At 32.5% G+C, this 20,082-nt stretch overlaps 1 protein-coding gene and 1 pseudogene across 5 annotated transcripts in view; both read left to right on the top strand.

Moving 5' to 3' along the window:
• ACAP2 (ArfGAP with coiled-coil, ankyrin repeat and PH domains 2) overlaps nt 1-20,082 on the top strand; it is a 158,481-nt gene that overhangs the window by 111,922 nt on the left and 26,477 nt on the right. For all 5 annotated transcript variants that reach the window (XM_032629593.1, XM_032629590.1, XM_032629589.1 and 2 more), the window contains 5 exons: nt 4,265-4,339; nt 9,353-9,465; nt 17,249-17,300; nt 18,572-18,672; nt 19,276-19,381. In XM_032629593.1, coding sequence (XP_032485484.1) covers nt 4,265-4,339; nt 9,353-9,465; nt 17,249-17,300; nt 18,572-18,672; nt 19,276-19,381 — 447 coding nt within the window. The remainder of the gene's footprint in view (nt 1-4,264; nt 4,340-9,352; nt 9,466-17,248; nt 17,301-18,571; nt 18,673-19,275; nt 19,382-20,082) is intronic.
• Nucleotides 5,111-5,259, top strand: LOC116753770 (annotated as a pseudogene).

The raw sequence follows: 20,082 nt of genomic DNA, 5'->3' as shown, positions 1-20,082 counted from the left end.
ATTAAAGTTAAAGAAAATGTTACAGATAGTATATTAGGGTACCAAAAAGAAGAATTTTAAAACAAAGTGTTTGTTTTACAGTATACATAGCTGGATTTATTTTTTTGTTTCTTACATTTGGATTATTGAGTTACTGTCCTAATTGGTATTTTATTTGAGTTATAGCTCTTTTTTTATTTTCAGAGAAATTTGCATTTTGCTATTTTGAATAATAAAATTTTAGAATCTTAAGATTATAGAACTCTTGGGAACTTTTTCATTTTATACACATGCACACACACATGCACATGCATGAGTTATATATAAGAATATTATATAGAAATTTTATTACGTCCAAATTATTTTTGATATCTAATCAAAACTTTATGTTAGATCTGTTCCCGGACATTCTTTTTTGTTGACTGGTGAGTTTTCTGGATTTCTGTCAATTTTCAGTTGATTTTCTTTCCCAAAATGGTTCAGGTTACTTTCTGAGGAGAGGGATTAAGGATGAAAAATAGAGTTTAGGGAAATGGGGAAAAGGTAAGAGCAGAATGAGAATTGCATTCACTGACCAAAATTAAATGTGGTGCATGCATGTGTGCATGTGTGTCTGTGTGTGTGTGTTGGGATGGTGCTGGGGAAAGATGGTGTGCAGGGCATATGCTGTGAATTATAGAAATGCTCTTCCGTGCCTCTACAGAACTTAATCTATTGGAAGAAAATAACAAGTCACCACACTATTAATCTCTGTGCTAAGTGCCCTGTCTGGGTATATAAATGGAGATTAGATTTGTTTGCATGTGATAGAAAACCAGAAATAGTAGGAGCTTTAACAAGATAGAATTTTATTTCTTTTATGTAAAATCAAAGGCCTAGTATGGTGGTCACTTAATCTGCAGGGACACAGTCTTATTATATCTTTGGATTCTACCTAATGGTTCAAAGTGGTTTATCAAGCTTTAGCCTTCATATCCAAATGCTAGCCAACAGGAAGGAGGAAAGGGGAAAGAAAGATTCATTCCCTCTCTTTAAGGATATTTCCTAGAAATAGTATATTCCACTTCTGTGTACGACCCAGTGTCACACTAGCTGCAAGGAAAGCTGGGAAATTTAGTCTTAATGCATGTAACCGTGTTAACCTACTAGAATTTGGGGATTCTGTTGTTAAGAAAGGAGGAGAGAATGGATGTTGGGAGGCAACCAGCTATCCCTACCACATATTGGAGGATCAAAGTGTTACTGTAACCTGTATAGAGTACATCCAGCCCAGACTTGGGAAGAAGGCAAGACCTTCCTAGGCCCCAGGCACTCCCCACATCTTAATCAAACATTAGATTGTACCCTTATCTTAAATTAAGTATAATTTATCAAAAAAATGAATTGGTTTGTAGTTGACTAGTTTCAATAATTGTATATTTTGACATTTATTAATTTCAGTTTTTACCCTCCCAGGTCTCAAGTAATTTTGCAGGTCCTCGAAAAGCATCTAAACTCCGGTGCCTGTAGTGCCTGGTGGATAATATGGCCTGGTTGGAGGTGGCCAGTTAGGATATTCTTTCAGTAATTCAGTTATGAGATTATGGCATCTGGAACTAGGGTCCTGGCAGTAAGGGTGGAGATAAATAGATAGACTTGAGGAATAGTTAAGATGTAGCCAATTTGAGTGGAGGGACATGATGAGTTCAAGTTTAAATGTGTTGATTTTGAGAATAGGACATCTAAGTGGGTATATCTGGAGTTCAAGAGAAAGAAACACTAAAGGAGTCAATAGCATATAATTGCTAATTGCAATCACAAGAGTGTGTGAATTGACCCAAGGAAAGTTAATAGGTATTTCAAAATCATGAACCTATTTTAAAAAAACATAAGTGATCGAACACCATGCCTAATAATTTTGATTTTGTAAGTTAAGGTCAAGGTCCACGAGTATGCAGTAAAAAGAGATTTGGCTTGGGACAGAGCCCTAAGAATGATCTACTTTTAAGAGACGGCTAGGTAAGAGGGGCTCCGTGAGAACACTGATGGGAGAGGAGGTGGAAAACCAGAAAATCGTGGTAGCACAGGGCAAGGAAAGAGTGTCTCAGAAAGGTGGGGGTGGTTGTCAGTGCAAATGCTGGAAAGAAGGTCGAGTAACCCTAGGACTAAGAACTACCTCTTGGGTTTAGCAGCAAGAAGGTTATGTGTTACTGATGTGAGAGTTGAGGGTCCAAGAGGTGAAAGCTTAATTACAGTGGGTAGATGAATATGAAATGGGCAAGTGGAGAACAGGGAAAAATTTTTTAAGAAGTTGTATTGTGAAGAAAAGAGAGCAGGTAGTAGCTAGAGGGGAGTATGAGTTGTAGGAAGGTTTTATTTAAGGTATTATTTGCACAAATTTAAAAAGAAATGGGAATGGGAGAAGTTGAAAGGCAGAAAGAGAAGTGGTGAAATCTGAGGTGGTAGGAGTGTAGGAGATTCAATACATAGGTAGAGGATTGGGGGCACCTGGTTAGGTATAGGAGCCTATTAACCTCATGATGCCCAACGCTAATAGAAACACGGGACACATGCTACTGTGCTCCAAACTCTCTCTTCCTGATACAGTACCCAGCATCTAGGAGACAAGACTGCCAGCCTTCGCACCTCCCCAACTCATACGTCCTCCAGTACTCCACCATGTTGGAAGATATCTTTTTCTTTATACTTCTGCCCCAACAGAGAGAGGGGAATTTCCTCCCTTTCTGCTGCAATAGCAGTGGGTGGGATGCAGCAGAGAAATTTACTACCAAGTTGACAATTTTACTACCATCACTGGCATTGTAGTACTGGTGTGGAAAGTACATGCATGCAAGTTTAGAAATAGCAGTTTGAATCTTGGGGGCTGCCTTCTGCTGCACTTCAATCTGAATGTATGAAAAACATTAACATGCCTTTCACTTAAAGGCTATAAAACAAGGATATAATGGTTATGCCACTCATTCAGTATAAGAAACTATTGAGGACAAACATTTTCCTAGCACAGCATTACCCGTTAAATCAATGCAGCATGTCACTAAGGTAAGTATGCATTAGATCTTAAAGTGGAGTGGTATAGTTGCCATCTAAGTAAAATATTCTATAATAGTGATAGTTCTATTTCAGGATGTTTTCTTTTGGTTCTTTATTATTATTCAGTGATATTAAGATTCTGTGGTCAGAATTTGTCTCCTGTAGAAAAAAAACACCATTTGTGATAGTGAATAAAGGATCACACAGTCTTTTAAGAAGGCCTTTTTCAGTTTTGTTTTTAAAGGATATCAATGAGAACATTTTGACATTTAATACTTTGTCTCCGTAGTCTGTTGACATTTACATTTTTATTTATTCATTTATCACACATTAGTCAATTTGAGGTGATGGGTGTTCAAAGATGAAATGACATACATCACAGTTTAGAAGAGTAGACCCACATAATGGGGTATTTTATAACCCAATTTTTGTTATTCCAGCAAAGAGGAGTTCAAGAAGCCAGTGCTTTTTGTCATAATACTGGAAGTCAGATATTTCTCTTCTGATGGAAAGGATCAAGAAAGAAATGGGATTTTATGATTTCATAAGTTTTTAAATTTTTTTTTAAAAAAAGGACTTTAAAAATTGGTGATTTTATACCCTGATCTAATGAATGGTTTCTATTCTATTCTATTCTGTTCTATTCTATCCTATTCTGTCCTCTACTACTCTATTCTATTCTTTTCCCTCCCTCCCTCCTTTCTTGCTTTCTCTTTTATCTGTTGAATTATTTTTCTACCTTTTAGATTTTATTGTAATATTAGGAAGCCAACTTGAAAACATCATGCATCTTGAGTGATTGGAAGTGTCTGTTACGTTGAACTTGTGAGGCTGGCACACACTAGCTTAGCTGCTACTTTTTGCTGTTTGGGAAGAAAAATCACCAGTATATCTTCTTTCTGTCTTTGATAGCAACTACCAGAATTGCTGAGTGCATCAGCAGACAACTTAATCTAGAGTCATTCTCCTTAATTCAAGGGGTGAGCATGTTATCACTGTTGTGCCTGAGACAGGGCCACCTGTCACAATTGCTTGGAACCATGGTTGCTCTTAGAAATGTTTTCTCTAAAGGAATTAAAGACCTTCTCAAAGAGGATATGATACCAGAAAAAAAAGAACTTCCACTTTAAAGTTGTAGCCAAAATGCCTTTTTAGGTAAACCTCAATTGACTGACTGATTTGGTGTATGAGTTTTGAAAAATAATCATGTCTTTCTTTCTTTAACTTCTAAGTCTATCATTTACTCCTTTTATAGTTGGATCGACTGGTTGTGGATGCAGCAAAGGAGAAAAGAGAAATGGAGCAAAAACATTCCACCATTCAACAAAAGGTACTTGAGGGGAGAAGTTAAAGGAGATTAATTCCCATTTTACACAATTTCTTGATTATTGGTTTCAGCAGGATATCATTGTGTTGGAAAAGATCCTTTGAGTTGCTTTAATAATTATAGATTGTATTGTATAGATAAATTCCTCCATTTTTTGTAAAAAATAAAATATTTTTCTGACGTTCAGGTTTGTATTTTATTACTATTTTATATCAAAATATTTGAAAGCCATGCTCTTGAACCAGTTTATAAAAACATCATCAGTCTCTTAGGGCCTTAACTGCTTTAAAAGTGGCCCTTAGAGTTTAAAGCACTACTTATAGTTTCAGTTAAGATATCACCAACCACCTGTAAAAATGTGTGTGTGTATGTGGGGGGCGGTGGATGGGGGGGTGCGTGGAGGTGGTCATGGGTTGGAGAACACCGTAGCATCAATGTGTGTGTTTGGTACTAGGAATTTCCAGCTGCAGTCACTCTAAGGCAGCACTTACCCTCTCAAGTGATGCTGAAATTTCACTTGCATTTCTTATTAATTTGCCTAAGTCTAACTAAACTAATGTTTGAAAAATATATATTTAAAAATGAAGATTTAAATGTGAAACCAGTTTTTGTTTCTGTGTGCTAAAAGCTTTGAATATGATATACCTGGAACTCAGTCTAATAATATTTTATCTTATATAGTCATTGACATTTTTTTGTGTGTAGTAATCTGAAAATAAAAAGAGACAACTGGAGGTTGAATGTATGTAAGAAGTATGAAAAAAGATGTGTTCTGTACTTACCTGGCAGGAGAGATACCATGATCACAAAGGTGGTTTTCCCAGGGTGAGGCTTATCCATCCCACACCTACAATTTCCCCAAATGTGGGAAACTTGACTGCATAATTTTTGGTAGTGGGGGACTGCTATCACACTTTCCCCTAAAAAGACCAAAAAAAAAAAAAAAAAAGACACCTTCTAGCATTGCTTTAAGAAATCTATTCTCTTGGTATTGAGCAGTCAAATCAACTTTTGTTATGGTGTATTTAGAATTTAAAATACCAGTAAACTAGATCTGATATAGAAGATGTCAGAGGAAAAAAACAAAAGTGAAATCCGTAATAAAAGTAAGGAAAATTTTATTGGTGATGGGTTGTTAGTACTCAAAGAGAAACGTTATTTAAAAAGTAGAAGATTTTCTACCAGACCATGTTTAATTCATTACTTCTAGTTATATTCAGGTAAGAGTACCTCCATGTTTTATTTTGTTTAAAGTTAGAATCACTTTTGTTTGGATAACTTGTTTTAATGACGTTACTGTGGAAAGATTTTTAAGAATTGGGACCAATCATTTTTAATTAAAATGAGAGGTCATGAAATTTAGAAGCATGTGACTATTTGTTTAAACTGAATTATTTAATGAATATTATGCATCTTTTTTTTAAATAGATCTTTATTGGAGTATGATTGCTTCACAGTACCGTGTTAGTTTCTGTTGCACTATGCATCTTTTAATATCTTTCCCTATTGTATAACAGCTCAGTGTTGTACCGAATGTCCAAGAGTAGTAGATTATTAAATCTGATAAATTTATTTGATTTTAAATAATTGTCAGTTATTGTTTTCCTTAAAGGGAATAATGCTGTTTTTGTTCATTATGAATACTTACCTTTTTTTTTTTTTTTGCCCTTAAATGCTGACACAAGGCTGCATTACAGGTAAAAAAAAAAGGAAAAGAACAAGATCCAGTCAAACTAAAAATTAAGGAAAAATATGTCTAATGTAATTATTTAGATTTTTTCAAGAATTGAAATTGATCAGTTGAAGAAACAATGCTATGCATATTCATGTACATGCCTTTTGGATATATGCACACATTTCTGATGAATTCATACCTAGGAATAAAACTGGGTCAGAGGGTGTGTATATATGTTCAGTGTTGGTAGATAATGCTAAATTATTTTTCAAAATGTTATACCACTCCTGGTAAGCAGCACTGTGTGAGAGTTCCCATTGCTGCTTGCCACCTCGTTGTATTGTGAAAGTTTTAAATTTTTTGCCTATTTTGGTGGTAGATATTGACATCTTGTTGTGGTTTTAATTTATGCTTTAGTCACTAATGACCTTCTCCCAAGTCTGTTGGTCATTTGGATATCCTCCTTGTTAAATGTCTGTTAGTCTTTCTCCCATTTTTCCATCATGTTGCCTAGCTAACTGTTGATCATATCTTCAGATATTCTGGATATTAGCCCCCCTTTGGGGTATATACGTTTTAAATTTTCACATAGTTTTTAAAATGTCTTTTCTGTGTGGTACTTTTTGTGTCCTTCCCAACCGAGGATCACAATGGTATATCTCCTAAGGTTTTATAGATTTGCCTAATCTTCTGAGTGTGTATAGATTTGCCTTTTATCAATATATCTAGATTTTTAATCAATCTGTAATTGGTTTTTTGTATATAGTATGAGGTAGAGATCCAGTTTCCTTTTATTTTCACATTGGTAGCTAAATGATCTAGATTCAGTTATTAAAAAGTTTGTTTCTCCCTACTACTCAGTGTTGTATACTGTTATACATCACATTTCCATACATGTGAGGTCTGTTTTGGACTCTATTCTGTTTTGTTGGTCTTTTTATCTTAATTATGCCAATACTGTGCTATCTTAATTATTTTAGCCTTATAGCATATCTTGATATCTGACAAAGAGAAGCCTCCTACCTTCTCTTCTTCAAAAGTGAATTGCCAAAGTTCTGCATTTCCATATAAATTTCAGGAGTGGCTTTTTAGGTTACATAAAAATAGCTTTTGGGATTTTGATTGGGATTGCATTGGATCTGTGAATCAGTTTGGGGAAAAATTGATATCTTTATTTTAAATGTCTTCTAGTCCATGAGCTTGAAATATTTCTCCATTTATTTAAGTTTTCTTTAATGTCCTTCATAAAGTTTGATAGTTTTCTTGTACATCTTTTGTTAAATTGTATTGCAAATGTTACTGTAAATATTATCTTGTAAAAATTTCTTTTCTCACTGTTTACTTTTGTTATATATTAGAATAAAATTTGATTTTTATGTATTGATTTTGTAACCAGTAGTCTTTTTAAGCTCTCTTTAATACTGATTTATCTCTGGATTCTTTTGGATGTTATGTGTACAAAGTCACATCATCTGCAAATAATTGTTACCTTTACTTTTTGTTTATCTTGCTGGCTAGGACTTTTAAAATAAGCTTAAATCAAAGAGATAATAGTGGTCCTTCTTGTCTTTCTTGCAATTTCAAAAGAGAAAGCTTCTCTTAGAGTCCCCTCATTGGCCAGCCTTGGCCTTGCCTTCTATTCCTTGGGCCCCACACCAGAGCTTCAAGTTCTCCTGATGAGACAAACGCCCTTAATGGGAGACTTGGCTTCCTTGCTCTGCTTACTCCTGTGGCTTCCAATTTTCACTTATTCTTTTGCCTTTGAGTATTCCTTCCATTTTGTCAGCTCATCAGTGTGTTTAAATTCTAATATTATATATTTTATTCAACATTATTGGTTGCTTTCATTATAAAATCATATCTATCACATTTTAAGTACTATAAAATATTAATTGATGTTAATAGGAATTATACTGAAGACTTAATTTATCTCAAGAAAAATAGTTGAAATTAGAAAAAAAATACTTATAATGCATTGCAAAGATGCCGATGTGACAAATGAAATTTTTAGAATGTTGCCAAACTCAATTATATCTGTTGCTGACTTAATTCTGTCTACATAATTAAATAAATTATAGCTTCAAGTAAATATTAAATGAAGGAATTAAAATTTCCCTGATTTTTTCCCCCAAAGTAAAAGCAGGAAGAAATGTAGCAATTTATTTACAGGTTATTTCATTTGATTATTTTGGATTATTATGTCTTTATGATTAAATTTTGAGAGATGTCAGCAGTGTTTGTTTTTAATTCTGAAGTTAGTCTGTTTCCTCTTTCCATAGTCTTAGACTCTTAGATTTGGAAAGCCCTTAGGTGATTCTCACTCCATTTCTCCTCCAGTGCAGGACCCCCGCATCCCAGCGTTCTGGCAGGTGGTCATCCAGCCTCTACCAAAATCTTTCTCAAGACAGAAAGTCTACTACTCTCTAATAGGATAGCATTCTAATTTTGATTATTGGTCCAGAAATAATTTTGAAAGTTTCAAGACTGATTTTTAGAGTTTTCAATTTGGGGATCACAGCAATCTTGCAGTTTTGTTGAAATTACTTTGGAAATTCACCAGGAAATATTTTAAATATGGGAATTCTGATTTCAAAACTTCATGAATCCTGGGAGGAAAATTGAAAGTTTGAATTGTATTCAAGTGAAAACTAGAATGATTAGAATGATAGAAGATGACTATGAGTGGTTCTACAGTCCTCATAAAAAAGTGAGCTCGGAATGCTCACTTCACACTGTGGTGCTTCTCCTTTGCAAAAATAATTTTATTTTAATCCTTTTTTGAACCCCCAAACAGTGGAGTTATTGTTTCTACCAGATTTTAAAAACTGCCATAATAGTAATATATTTAGAAAATAGTGGTAGATTTAAATAATCCCAATTAAATATACCCATATTCCTTTAAAAAAAATTGTTAGCAGACACATCACCATAAAATATTGGGATTAAATGAAAACATTTTAAACATAACACCTGTAGAATATCGAGTTATTCCCTTTGTCTATTTGTATACATATTGTGCTTTTAATCACAGTGTATATACAGTTTATTTACCCAAGCTGTATAATTTATAAAATTTATATTGTTTTTTCTCTTTTAATGTATATTCTGTATACTCATCTATGTTATTGCATAATAGTCTACTGGATTGAAATACATCAATATGTTGAAGCATTCTTCTATTTTTGAACATTTAGGTCTCCCCTGCTTTCTTATGAATATTGTTGATATAGCTATCTTAATACAAAGCTTTTTACTGTTTGAGCTGTTTCTCTAGGATAGATTTGTTGTCTAGGGAAATCAGTAAAAATCATATGAACTTTTTAATGTGTTATTTTGCCTAGGATTTCTCCAGTGATGATTCTAAACTAGAATATAATGTAGATGCTGCAAATGGCATTGTTATGGAAGGTTATCTGTTCAAACGAGCCAGCAATGCCTTCAAAACTTGGAACAGGTAATATATTTCAAATCTAGTCTTGCTCTTTCCATATTCTCAGTTTTCTGACTTTCCCTTTGGTTTGGCAACTCTTTCCTTCATAATTCTCTAAATTCACAGTCCCTAGTAACTTTCCTGAACCCAGTCCATTGAAGATAAGATAAGGCCCTTCTAGGAAAGGGGCCTTAAGAAGCAAGTCAAAAGTAACAGTAGTAATTCTAAATTTTAAAATTTAAGCAAAGTTTAAACCAGGAAGCAAGGAGACTTTTTATACTGCTTGGTCTGTAGTGACTAGATCATTACAATGAATAAATTTTTAAATGTGAGCTTCCTCCCATATTTGTTACCAAATAGATCTGATTGCAAATTATATTTTGAACATAATGGATGAATATGACAAGTGAGCTTTTTTTTTTTCCCTTTGGGTTCCTCCCCTGTATGCTGTTTATGTACATTTTTACTTAATTTTGGCTTGTGAATCTTTAAGTGAGGTGATCCTGATCTTTGGATCTTTGCAATAACTTTAACCAGGAGTTTTAGGGTATGGAATTGTTTTTATGTGTGAAGTGAGTATGGCAGCTGGTGCTCCGATGCCTACCAAAAACTTAAAATTTTTTTTTTCTAAACTGATTTTTATATATATTGATCCAGTAAATGTCTTTTGAATGAATGTGTAAAATATTTTATTTTCTTATGTATTAATAAAGTGGAATAATTTCAGACATTAAAGCAAAAAAAAAGATTGTATTGTCTCAGGATCATTCTTCTGAATAGCAGTGATTAGCCTTTTATTCAAGGATGCCTCCCTTCTTGCAAAAAAAAAAAAAAGTAGTTAGAACAGTTTTGTAATAATTGAAAATAGTATTGGGTTCTGGTTAATTGATACACTATTATATTATTGGTTGAATGTATATTATTTGCTGCTTGAACAGATATGAATTCACTTAATGATAGATTGTTTTCTTTTTATAAAATGGACAGTAGCAAAATAAATAGAATTTTCTTGGTAAGTTTAATTTAGTATACATTTTTGTTAATTTAACTGGAAATGATTATGCTTGGATATTCAGTACGTTGAAATGGATTCCTTGTGCACTAATTTTGAGTCCTTGGTGATGAGGTTATAGAAAAAACATTTATTGATATTTTCAAATGTCAGTGATACATTGAGTATTTCCATAGCATTCGATATTGTCAGATGTTTGAATGGTACATGGTGTGTTGTATTTGAAATAATTTTCATTTACTTGAGAGTGAATATAAACTGGAAAGAATAATGATTATATTTGATATTAAGTCTCTTTGAGTTATGTAGAACTTTTTTTTTTTTTTTTTTTTTGCGGTACGTGGGCCGCTCACTGTTGTGGCCTCTCCCGTTGCGGAGCACAGGCTCAGCAGCCATGGCTCACGGGCCTAGCCGCTCCATGGCATGTGGGATCTTCCTGGACTGGGGCACGAACCCGTGTCCCCTGCATCGGCAGGCGGACTCTCAACCACTGCGCCACCAGGGAAGCCCGAGTTATGTAGAACTTTAAAAATAATACATGAATATAGATGGATCAACTAGATGGTCTGGTTAAGAAATAATGTTTTAACTATTATAAAGTAAAAAAGAAAAATTAAAATTCTGTATTAAGCCAATAATCTTTGAAGCGTTTCCTGGCAAATTTCCATAGCCAGAGTAGGAAATTAAGATCGTGTGGTTGTCAAATTTTTATAATAAAGATTTTTCAACTAGTATGGTTTCATGAGGTAATGTTAGAATTGAATTTTAACCTTCAGATTTCAAAACAACCTCCTTAAAGTTTAACACAGTGAAAATACAGTAAATCCATAGAAACTGTACCATTATGTTAAGAAGAAATGAAATGAACTTCCATGGACTACTCCAATCAGAAATGCTCTCAGACTTCAAAATGAAGCACAGTAAGTGTTAGTGGAAAATCGCATTCCCATTTAGGACAACGGAAGAACATTAATTGACTTAAGCATGGACCTTTTGGTTTTTTATTATATGTTTCATGAATTTTATTAATTGGCATAGACATTAAAACATAACTAAAATCAAGTAGGGAATAACTATTAAATTCTCAATTGTAGATATGTTACCTATCATTTGCCAAGTAAGGAAGACAATAACTTTGGAAATGAGGCCACTTTTTAAAGGAGATGCCATTTCTGTGTGATAGGATGACAGTTATTGATTAGAATCATAGATTGTAGTTAACACCCTAATTTTTAGTAAAGAAATGGAAGTGCAGGGAGATGGTTGCTCATTCAGGGTCACACAGCTGGTTTGTGACAAAATTGAGGCTCAAAACCTGGCTCTTTAAAAAACTTGCTATGGCAGATAGTCAAGAAACGACCAAGGTCAGACGACAGTGGATCAACCCAGAATTAAGACTCCGTGCTTCCAGTGCAGGGGCGGGCGGGTTTGATCCCTGGTCGGGGAACTAAGATACCACATTACACGAGGCCAAAAAAAATAAAATAAAACATAAAGGAATTGTCAAAAAAAGAAAGAAAAAACTTGCTATGGAAATTCCAAACAATCTGAATTTTTATTTTTTATTTTTTTGCGGTACACGGGCCTCTCACTGTTGTGGCCTCTCCTGTTGCGGAGCACAGGCTCCGAACGTGCAGGCTCAGCGGCCATGGCTCACGGGCCCAGCCGCTCCACGGCATGTGGGATCTTCCCAGACGGGGCCACGAACCCGTGTCCCCTGCATCAGCAGGTGGACTCTCAACCACTGCGCCACCAGGGAAGCCCACAATCTGTAGTTTGATAAGACAAAATACAACTTCAATAACAATAACAAAAAAATAGCTTAAAAAATATTTTTAAAAACCTTCCTAATCCATTTGCATTATTAGGAATAAATTATGCATAGCAAATTAGTTTCATTTTCATACACCTTTAAAGAATATTTTGATGACAACAGTAGTTAAAGGTAGACTTCTAAGGAATATAGCATATAAACATTATACAAATCCCTTTTCAAAAACAAAAACAAAAGTCAAAACCTTGCAACAGAAGTCTTAAGTATTTTCTAGGTTATAGGTCAGTAGCTATAAAAGGGAGAAGAAAGAAAGAGTTATCTATTAAATGTTATTTAGAATTCTCTTCTGCTTTTCAATTTTAAAAATTTGGAATGTATCTAAATTTTTTTATATGAAGTTACCAAAAATCTAATGTTAGGAAGTACATGCAAATAATTTCCCTTTACCTGTATATGACTTCCAGACTCTGCCCTGCTTCTCTAGTTAGTTCTCTATCTAGCTTGATTTAATATATTCTACGAGCCTCTGAATAAAAGACTGTGTATTTGTGATATTTGTGCCTTAACTTTAAAAGTCCAGGAATTCAACTGTTCAAATGTACAGATTTTTTTTCTGCCCACCGTTTACGTTTGTTTTTGTTTTTTTTAATTGTTTGTGGATTAGTTTTAGCAAACATACTTTCCTGTAGTTACTATAAGGTGCCAATCATATGACAAATTTGCCATTGTCTATAGTTCTATGGAGTAGAAGCATACAATATTTTCAAAAGGAACTTTTTAAAAAGATCTTCCTGAGGGAAATGTGAATTTGACTAGGAATTCCCAGGTAGTTTTAAAACCTGGCCCTGTGTTCCATAAAATCTAAGTATATCTTGAAAGCATCATTCTATGATCTGAAATTTAACCAAAGAGATGGTATTTTGTGTGATATGATTGAAATAGCATAAGGAGTGAAACGTTTTATGTCTTATGTGAATTGTTGAGCTTGTTTCTGGTTGGCTTCAGATTTCTGGTGTCTCTTAAGATTTTTATATGTCTATAATATACATTTTTTGATGATGTGATATCTACAAAATAGTCTTTCCATACCAGGCCATCTTCTCAGTGTGTCAGCTTTACTTCAAGCTCAAGTCAGTGCTAGATGGATTACTAATACCTGTATATCTCTTTTGCTTTTAATGATAAATTTAGAAAAGATGAAGGAACAAGGAAAATAATTAAATATTAACATTATTTAGTAGTGAGGTGTCAAAACGAATAAAGAAGTTGAATAATTACATGCTGTGCTCAGTCTTTGTTGAATTAGAAAATACAGCTAAAAGCATAAAATGTATTATATAGTATCTTAATCTAGTACAGATACAAATAAGAAGTGTATAGATAGATTAAAGATAAACTCTACTTATGTGTGGCCTTAGAGTCTCCACTATCATTTGACAAAAAGAGGGTGAGCAGATGGGAGGAACTTTTCCTTATGGAAAGTTCTCATTTGTTTCAGGTTTATATATATATATATATATATATATATATATATATATATATATTCTGTATCTGTATCACTGTAGTGATTATTTCCTTTAAATTTTTAAGATGAGGAAAGGTACTATTTATATTTTACAGCTGTGACCATAGAGGCAGAAAATAATAGCAGAGTGTGCTAAGTCCTACCAGAACCTTCTATACCATAATGCTTTGAAGAAAATTTTGAATATTTCTGAAATATTAGCATTTCAGATCCCTGAGAATTGGAATTAACTGTATAAATGCATGTATGTATAATATGTGAGCAAAATACAACAGATACTTTTGACTCTTTTGTTAGGTTATGAGCTTAAGCTGGTTCCTTTAATTCTTGCTTTATTTTCATATCATGCTAGTCTTTTGCTTATTTTGCACATTTGCGTTTTCATTCTTTTACCACCTTTCCCTTATGTTTTAATCCTGCCCCATTTTTTCACATGACAGGAAAAAGCCCGATCATATCAGGTACCAAATGGCTTCCTTCCCCTCACCCCTACCTTACTCCAGTTTCCTCTTTGGCACGAGAAAGCTCATAATTAACCTGCATTTCAATTGGATTACTTGCAATGGATATAAAGTCTCATGTTTTAAATTGGGAAGAAAGTGTAAACTTGTTATTTGAGGAATGGAATTATACCTTTTCATTGCTTATCTCCTCAATTTGTTTTAATCTGGAAGAGAACATTTGATATGTATATAGTTATCCAAAGAAGATACAGATTAATACGAATACCTTTATATATATGTGTGTCTGTATTTTTTAAGGGAAATAAGCTAGTAAGTGCTTTTTAAATTTTTTAAACGGTAATTAGGAATTAGCCCCTTTGGTAATCACCTTATTAATTATGTTTAAAGGAAACATTGTCAGTTCCTAGCTTTTGTTTGTTTTACCATTTTGGTCTTTTTCCTTGTGAAAAACTAAATTGAATTTTAGATAAAGGAACATGTACATGTTCAAGCTTTTAATTTTGTTAAATGTTCACCTTTTTGGCACCTATGTGCCAAGTGTGTGCATGAATCCATCATCTGTATAGTTTTAGTGATAAAGCTTCTACAGATTTAGAAGTCTGACTTTTACCCATGTTCTTGATTTTGAGTTCCGGGACTAGTGCTCAAAAATTGTAAAAGATACTTGATTTCTTTTTTAATGTATTCCCTCCCCACCAAAATTCTGTCATCCTATGGCTCTCATTGGTATTTAAAAATTGATAATATTTATGAATGTAATATTTTGGTCTAAAATCTTTATTATGTTATCTCAGTTTGAGATAGATCTAAAGTGGTGTCTTAGTTCTCTTAAAACCAAGAAATTTTCCTTTTTAAAAACGTTTATATTTTGGCTTTGTGGTCAGTTTGTGAATCTTGCAGAATATAGTGTAGTTGTCAGCACAATGCTTTCCAACATTTGTCTTTTTTATTATTTAATTACCTTTTAAAGAATCTTTAAATTGCAGGTAGCATGAACTTGAAAATATTAAATATTTTTGCATATCGCATAGACTATGAACTGTCTCATTTTTCCTTTTATTAAAATTGTTAATAATAACTAGGATTATCCTACAGGAGCAATTTAAAATTATATTTTATTTTACTTACCTGATTAAGGTCTTCATCAGTGTAAATGAGTAAAGTTAGCTCTTTTTTCTTTTTTTAATGGCAGAGGAGAGGAGATAGTATCATAAGACATACTGATCTTAGTAATTAAAATATTTTTCTACCTAGGATATATTGTGGGATTGTTTTTCCTTAGGAGATGTCAAATTAAGATGAATTTATAGTGTATACAAAAACTAATGATGTGAGAAAGTTACCCAGAAGCAGATAGATGGTAGGGGAACTGAGTTTCAGAAATACAAATGATCTATAAAGTTAATAATCAGAGGAAATTGTCTCTAAGAAAAAAAATTAAGTTTTTATCTAGTATTTTGTTATTTATGTTTAGAGGCTATTCTAAGATTCAGCAGGTCAAAAGAAATTTATTTTTTGAAGACCTCAGAAGCATGAAAAGTTTACATGGATGTTTTTCCATTGTGCAATAAAATTCATTGTAGTTTTTCATCAAATTATATAATATGATTACTATATATAAAATATAAGAATTTTTATTAATATGGTTTATGCTACTTCAAATGATTTTTTTAAAAAACACTTTAATCAATATCAGAGATTGTTTCCATTGCATGTCATCCCATGTGGCAGGGCTGCACCGTTTTGTTTGTTTGGAGGTATTTCCTTTAACATTTCTAACCAACCATGTGTTCCAAAGCAAAGAGACCCAGAAGTTCTTCCTTTTCTAGCTCACCTCTTGATGATTTGCATTTAGAGGCAACCCACTTGGTTTTATCTAGATGCTTATTTAACAGTCTCTATTTTAATGGTAACGGTGATACCTTTTTAAATAGCAAGAAAACCTAACAATCTGTCTAGCTTAAAAATAGAAAAGCATCTAATCATTTTCTCAGCTTTGGAGAATTAACTTAATTTTTTAAAATAGAAATTCTAAATATGTCTAAATACAATTTTTAGTGCTTTGTATTAGTATCAATGAAAAGGTAGAATCTCTATCTGCTAATAGATTAATAACTAATGTTTATGATAGAAATCATTTCACATGAAACTAATTTTAAAATAATGACTCAAATATTGTTTTACCTTTCATGCTTGATGAGAGTTTTTGCTTCCTTTTATGAATGGCTTTTGGCTGTGATTTTTTTTTTTGTAAGTCTTTAGGTCCTTTTACTGTTTTAATAAATTAGAATTAGTAAATATGCCATACGTAGCTTAGTTTTTTCTTCTAAAGAAGATTGCAAGTAAAGTGTTTGCCAATTAATGTATAGTAATGAGCAGAACAATAGTTAGGTGACTCATTTTTAGTCATAACTTTGATTATTCTGCTTAGAAGTATTTTACATGAAAGTAAGCCCAAGTGAATTGGCACCTATCTCCTGTGATGTCAGTTCTAAAAGGATGATACAATTTTCTGTTTTGCTTAACAAATCAAATGCTGAATTAGCTTCAGAAAGGTTGAAAACAAAGCACCATTTATTTCAGTCTTTTATGGTATACAAATGAAGTCTTATTTATAATATAATTTTATTTCTACTTTATAACAAAAGCAAATTATTTTGGGGGAAAGATTTAGTTATTTTTGAGGAAGCTCAAAAAGCTAAATTTTTATTTTAAAACAATTATTATTTGGTAATGACATAAAGGATGACAACTTTTGTTAGGATATAAATTTCTGACATAAAAATGAATCAAAATATAGTAATTTTATTTTCCTAATCTGTGGTTTTAAAATTGCCTGAAATTGTTTTTTTACTTTCAGTAGTTATCTATCTCATTAACATCAGTTTATATAAAGCAAAACAAAACAATGCACTTCTAAAAACATAATTACCATAAACTGATTTTCTAGTGCTTTCCCCAATATTTCTTTTCTAACAACAACTGAAATAAATTATGTTTGTGAAAACGTAATCTATTTTGTATTTATTTAGACGCTGGTTTTCAATACAGAATAATCAGTTGGTTTACCAGAAAAAGTTTAAGGTAGGTGTTTTGTTAATTAGTGAAAACCCATTGAGTCCCCAGTTTAAGTTTTTTAACTGTTCCTTTTGGTAAAGCATTGAAGTCCATAAATATGCATGTGTGCAAGATTACTGTTTATTAGTTTTATGTTTGTGTATGTATAAGAGGACTCAGAAGTGGAAAGTGTCAACATTGTGTCCTGAATTCTTAGTTCCTAGCTTTGAGATGGATTTTTCTGTGTCCCAGGATTATTACTTTTATTCCTTCACATGTTTCTTTGTCCAGCTGTGAGACAGGAATTCCCTAGTACTGTTTTGATGCTGAAGGAAAGGGTGCTTTTTAAGAAATATCACCTTAGGGCCAAGTGGTAATGGAGAAAGGTTAATAATTACATTAAAGTGTAAGCTTGAATTAATTTAAATAGAAACTTTTAAATTTGTTAACATTGTTTTTACATGTTTGTTTTCCTGAACCTGGTTTTAAGAGTGAGGTATTTTTATTTAATGGAAAGGCATAATGAGATTATATGTGACTTGAGAATGTTAAAGATAATTAGAGAAAAAGAACTATTAGTTAATTGATGACTTGATTTTTACCTAGTTAGTCTTTATGAATGATGTATTCACCTGTAAATTTCAAATATCCACTTTACTCTTGAGATGACACAATGTGAAATTTTACTTGCTATTCTATGATAGCAGGTTTATTCCATAGAAGTTCTTTATTCTAACTAATTAGTCCATGGTTATTTCTACTCTGATAAGCTTGGTTTTGAGTTTATTTTTTTATTAAGTACTAAAAAATGATTTAAAATTTCTCATTTTCTTAGGTATTTTAAGAAGCACGTATAGGCTTCTTATTTTTCTTTCAGTTATTTAAACTTGACTCATGAAAGGCTTCTTGTTTTGGAGGAAAGTAGCTTTTATTATATGTGAGTAAGGATCAGGAGAGAAATCGATATGAAAGAAAATAGAAGAAAATGAACAGAAAGCTAACATTTATTGAGCACTTGCTAATTAACTACCAAGTGTTGGACTAAGTTTATATAAACTATTTCATTTAATTCTTATACAGCAGTTTTATGAGGCAGATAAAATTATTAACAGGGCAGAATTACCTTTATTAGTTATATCTATGTTGATAACTCCTATTTCTAATCTAAAATAAGATAAAATATAAACCTTTAAAATTAGACCATTTATTCCAAGTACTGTTTTTAAGTATGTTTTTATTGGTAGTTGGTATTTAAAACCTAGGTTGATAAATATAGGAGTTTTGTTTCCTTATTGTAGGATAATCCCACTGTGGTGGTAGAAGATCTAAGGCTCTGTACAGTGAAACATTGTGAGGACATAGAACGACGATTCTGCTTTGAGGTGGTCTCTCCAACAAAGTGAGTGGTTCTAAAGAATTTGAGAGTTGCTTTTATGTTTCCATAGCTTGTCTTAAAGAATTTTCCAGAATACAGAGAGATCTGTGTTACAGTTGTGATTATATGAGCTAAAGAGGAAAAAAGTGCACTAAAAGTAAATTTTAATAATTAATGATTACACATATTAAGTCAGATATTTATGTAACTTCTACCCAGTATCATATTCTTTAAATTCTATAAACATGATTGATGTGGCCATGTGAAAACATATTAACTGTCATGGTAATGAACTGAAGTCATATATCAGATAAATTTCTTTGATAACTATCATTTCATATATCTACCCAATGGAAAAAATTAATGTTATTTTATGTGGCAAATTTAAAGTTGTTTTTTTTTTTAATATACAGGAATGGGTGATTTGTTTTCAGTAGGTAATTTATTTCATTGGTTCCTTGATTTCTTTATGAACATACCCTGTCGTAAAGATAGGTGAAATAAAACCTTTCAACAGAAATTAGTTTTTGTTAGAAAATTATTAAATAACAAAGTGGACAAAAAAGTAAACCTTCTTATTTTTTGGTTTAATTTAGTATCTGAGAAAACAATGTTATTTCCTTTTAGAAGTTGTATGCTTCAGGCAGATTCTGAAAAGCTGCGCCAGGCATGGATTAAGGCTGTTCAGACCAGTATTGCTACTGCTTATAGAGAGAAGGGTGATGAATCGGAGGTTAGTAAACAATATTGTGATACCAAGTGATACATTAACAAAGTTTCTAATTTTAGTCGCAACATTGCATGATTATTAAAACTTTCTTTTTTATGGAGGATAATTTTTTTTGTAATTGAAATGGGTTTTATTTTTAAATTGTAGATTCAATTCTCTTGCTTATTTCTCTTTACTTATCATTTTATATATATGTTTAATATATATTTAATATATATATTTATGTTTAATCCATTATTTCAATATGTGTCCCAGGTATTCTGATGCAAGTATTTTTCCCCAAATATTTTATTATTCTAATAAAACAGTGAATGTGAAAGGTATTTAAAATTAAATCTGGGTGAAAAGCAAAAAAGGAAAGCTCATATTTTAGTGGAAATCTCCCTGGAGAAGATAAACTAAATATAGAGTCTTGGGTTGTAGTCTGGCTTTAGCTACCCAGTGAGTTTACAAACTCCTTTGAGCAAGGCCATGAGTGAGTCTTAAGAAATGGAACTCACCGCTTCCCCCCACTAGCTTCCTGAAAATGTGACATTTGTGAATCTGTACATGTCTGAAAATGTCTGTATTCTATCCTCACATTTGTTTGATAGTTTGGTTGAGTGTGGAATTTTTAGGTTGGAAATGATTATTCTCAAAAATTTTAATGGCAGTGTTTTTCTTGTTTCCAGAGTTGTTGTTGGAGTCTTTCTTGTTACCAGTCT

The sequence above is a fragment of the Phocoena sinus genome, chromosome 4 (assembly GCF_008692025.1).
Source record: "Phocoena sinus isolate mPhoSin1 chromosome 4, mPhoSin1.pri, whole genome shotgun sequence".
Lineage (NCBI taxonomy): Eukaryota > Metazoa > Chordata > Mammalia > Artiodactyla > Phocoenidae > Phocoena > Phocoena sinus.
This window is presented reverse-complemented; position numbering and strand designations above follow the sequence as displayed.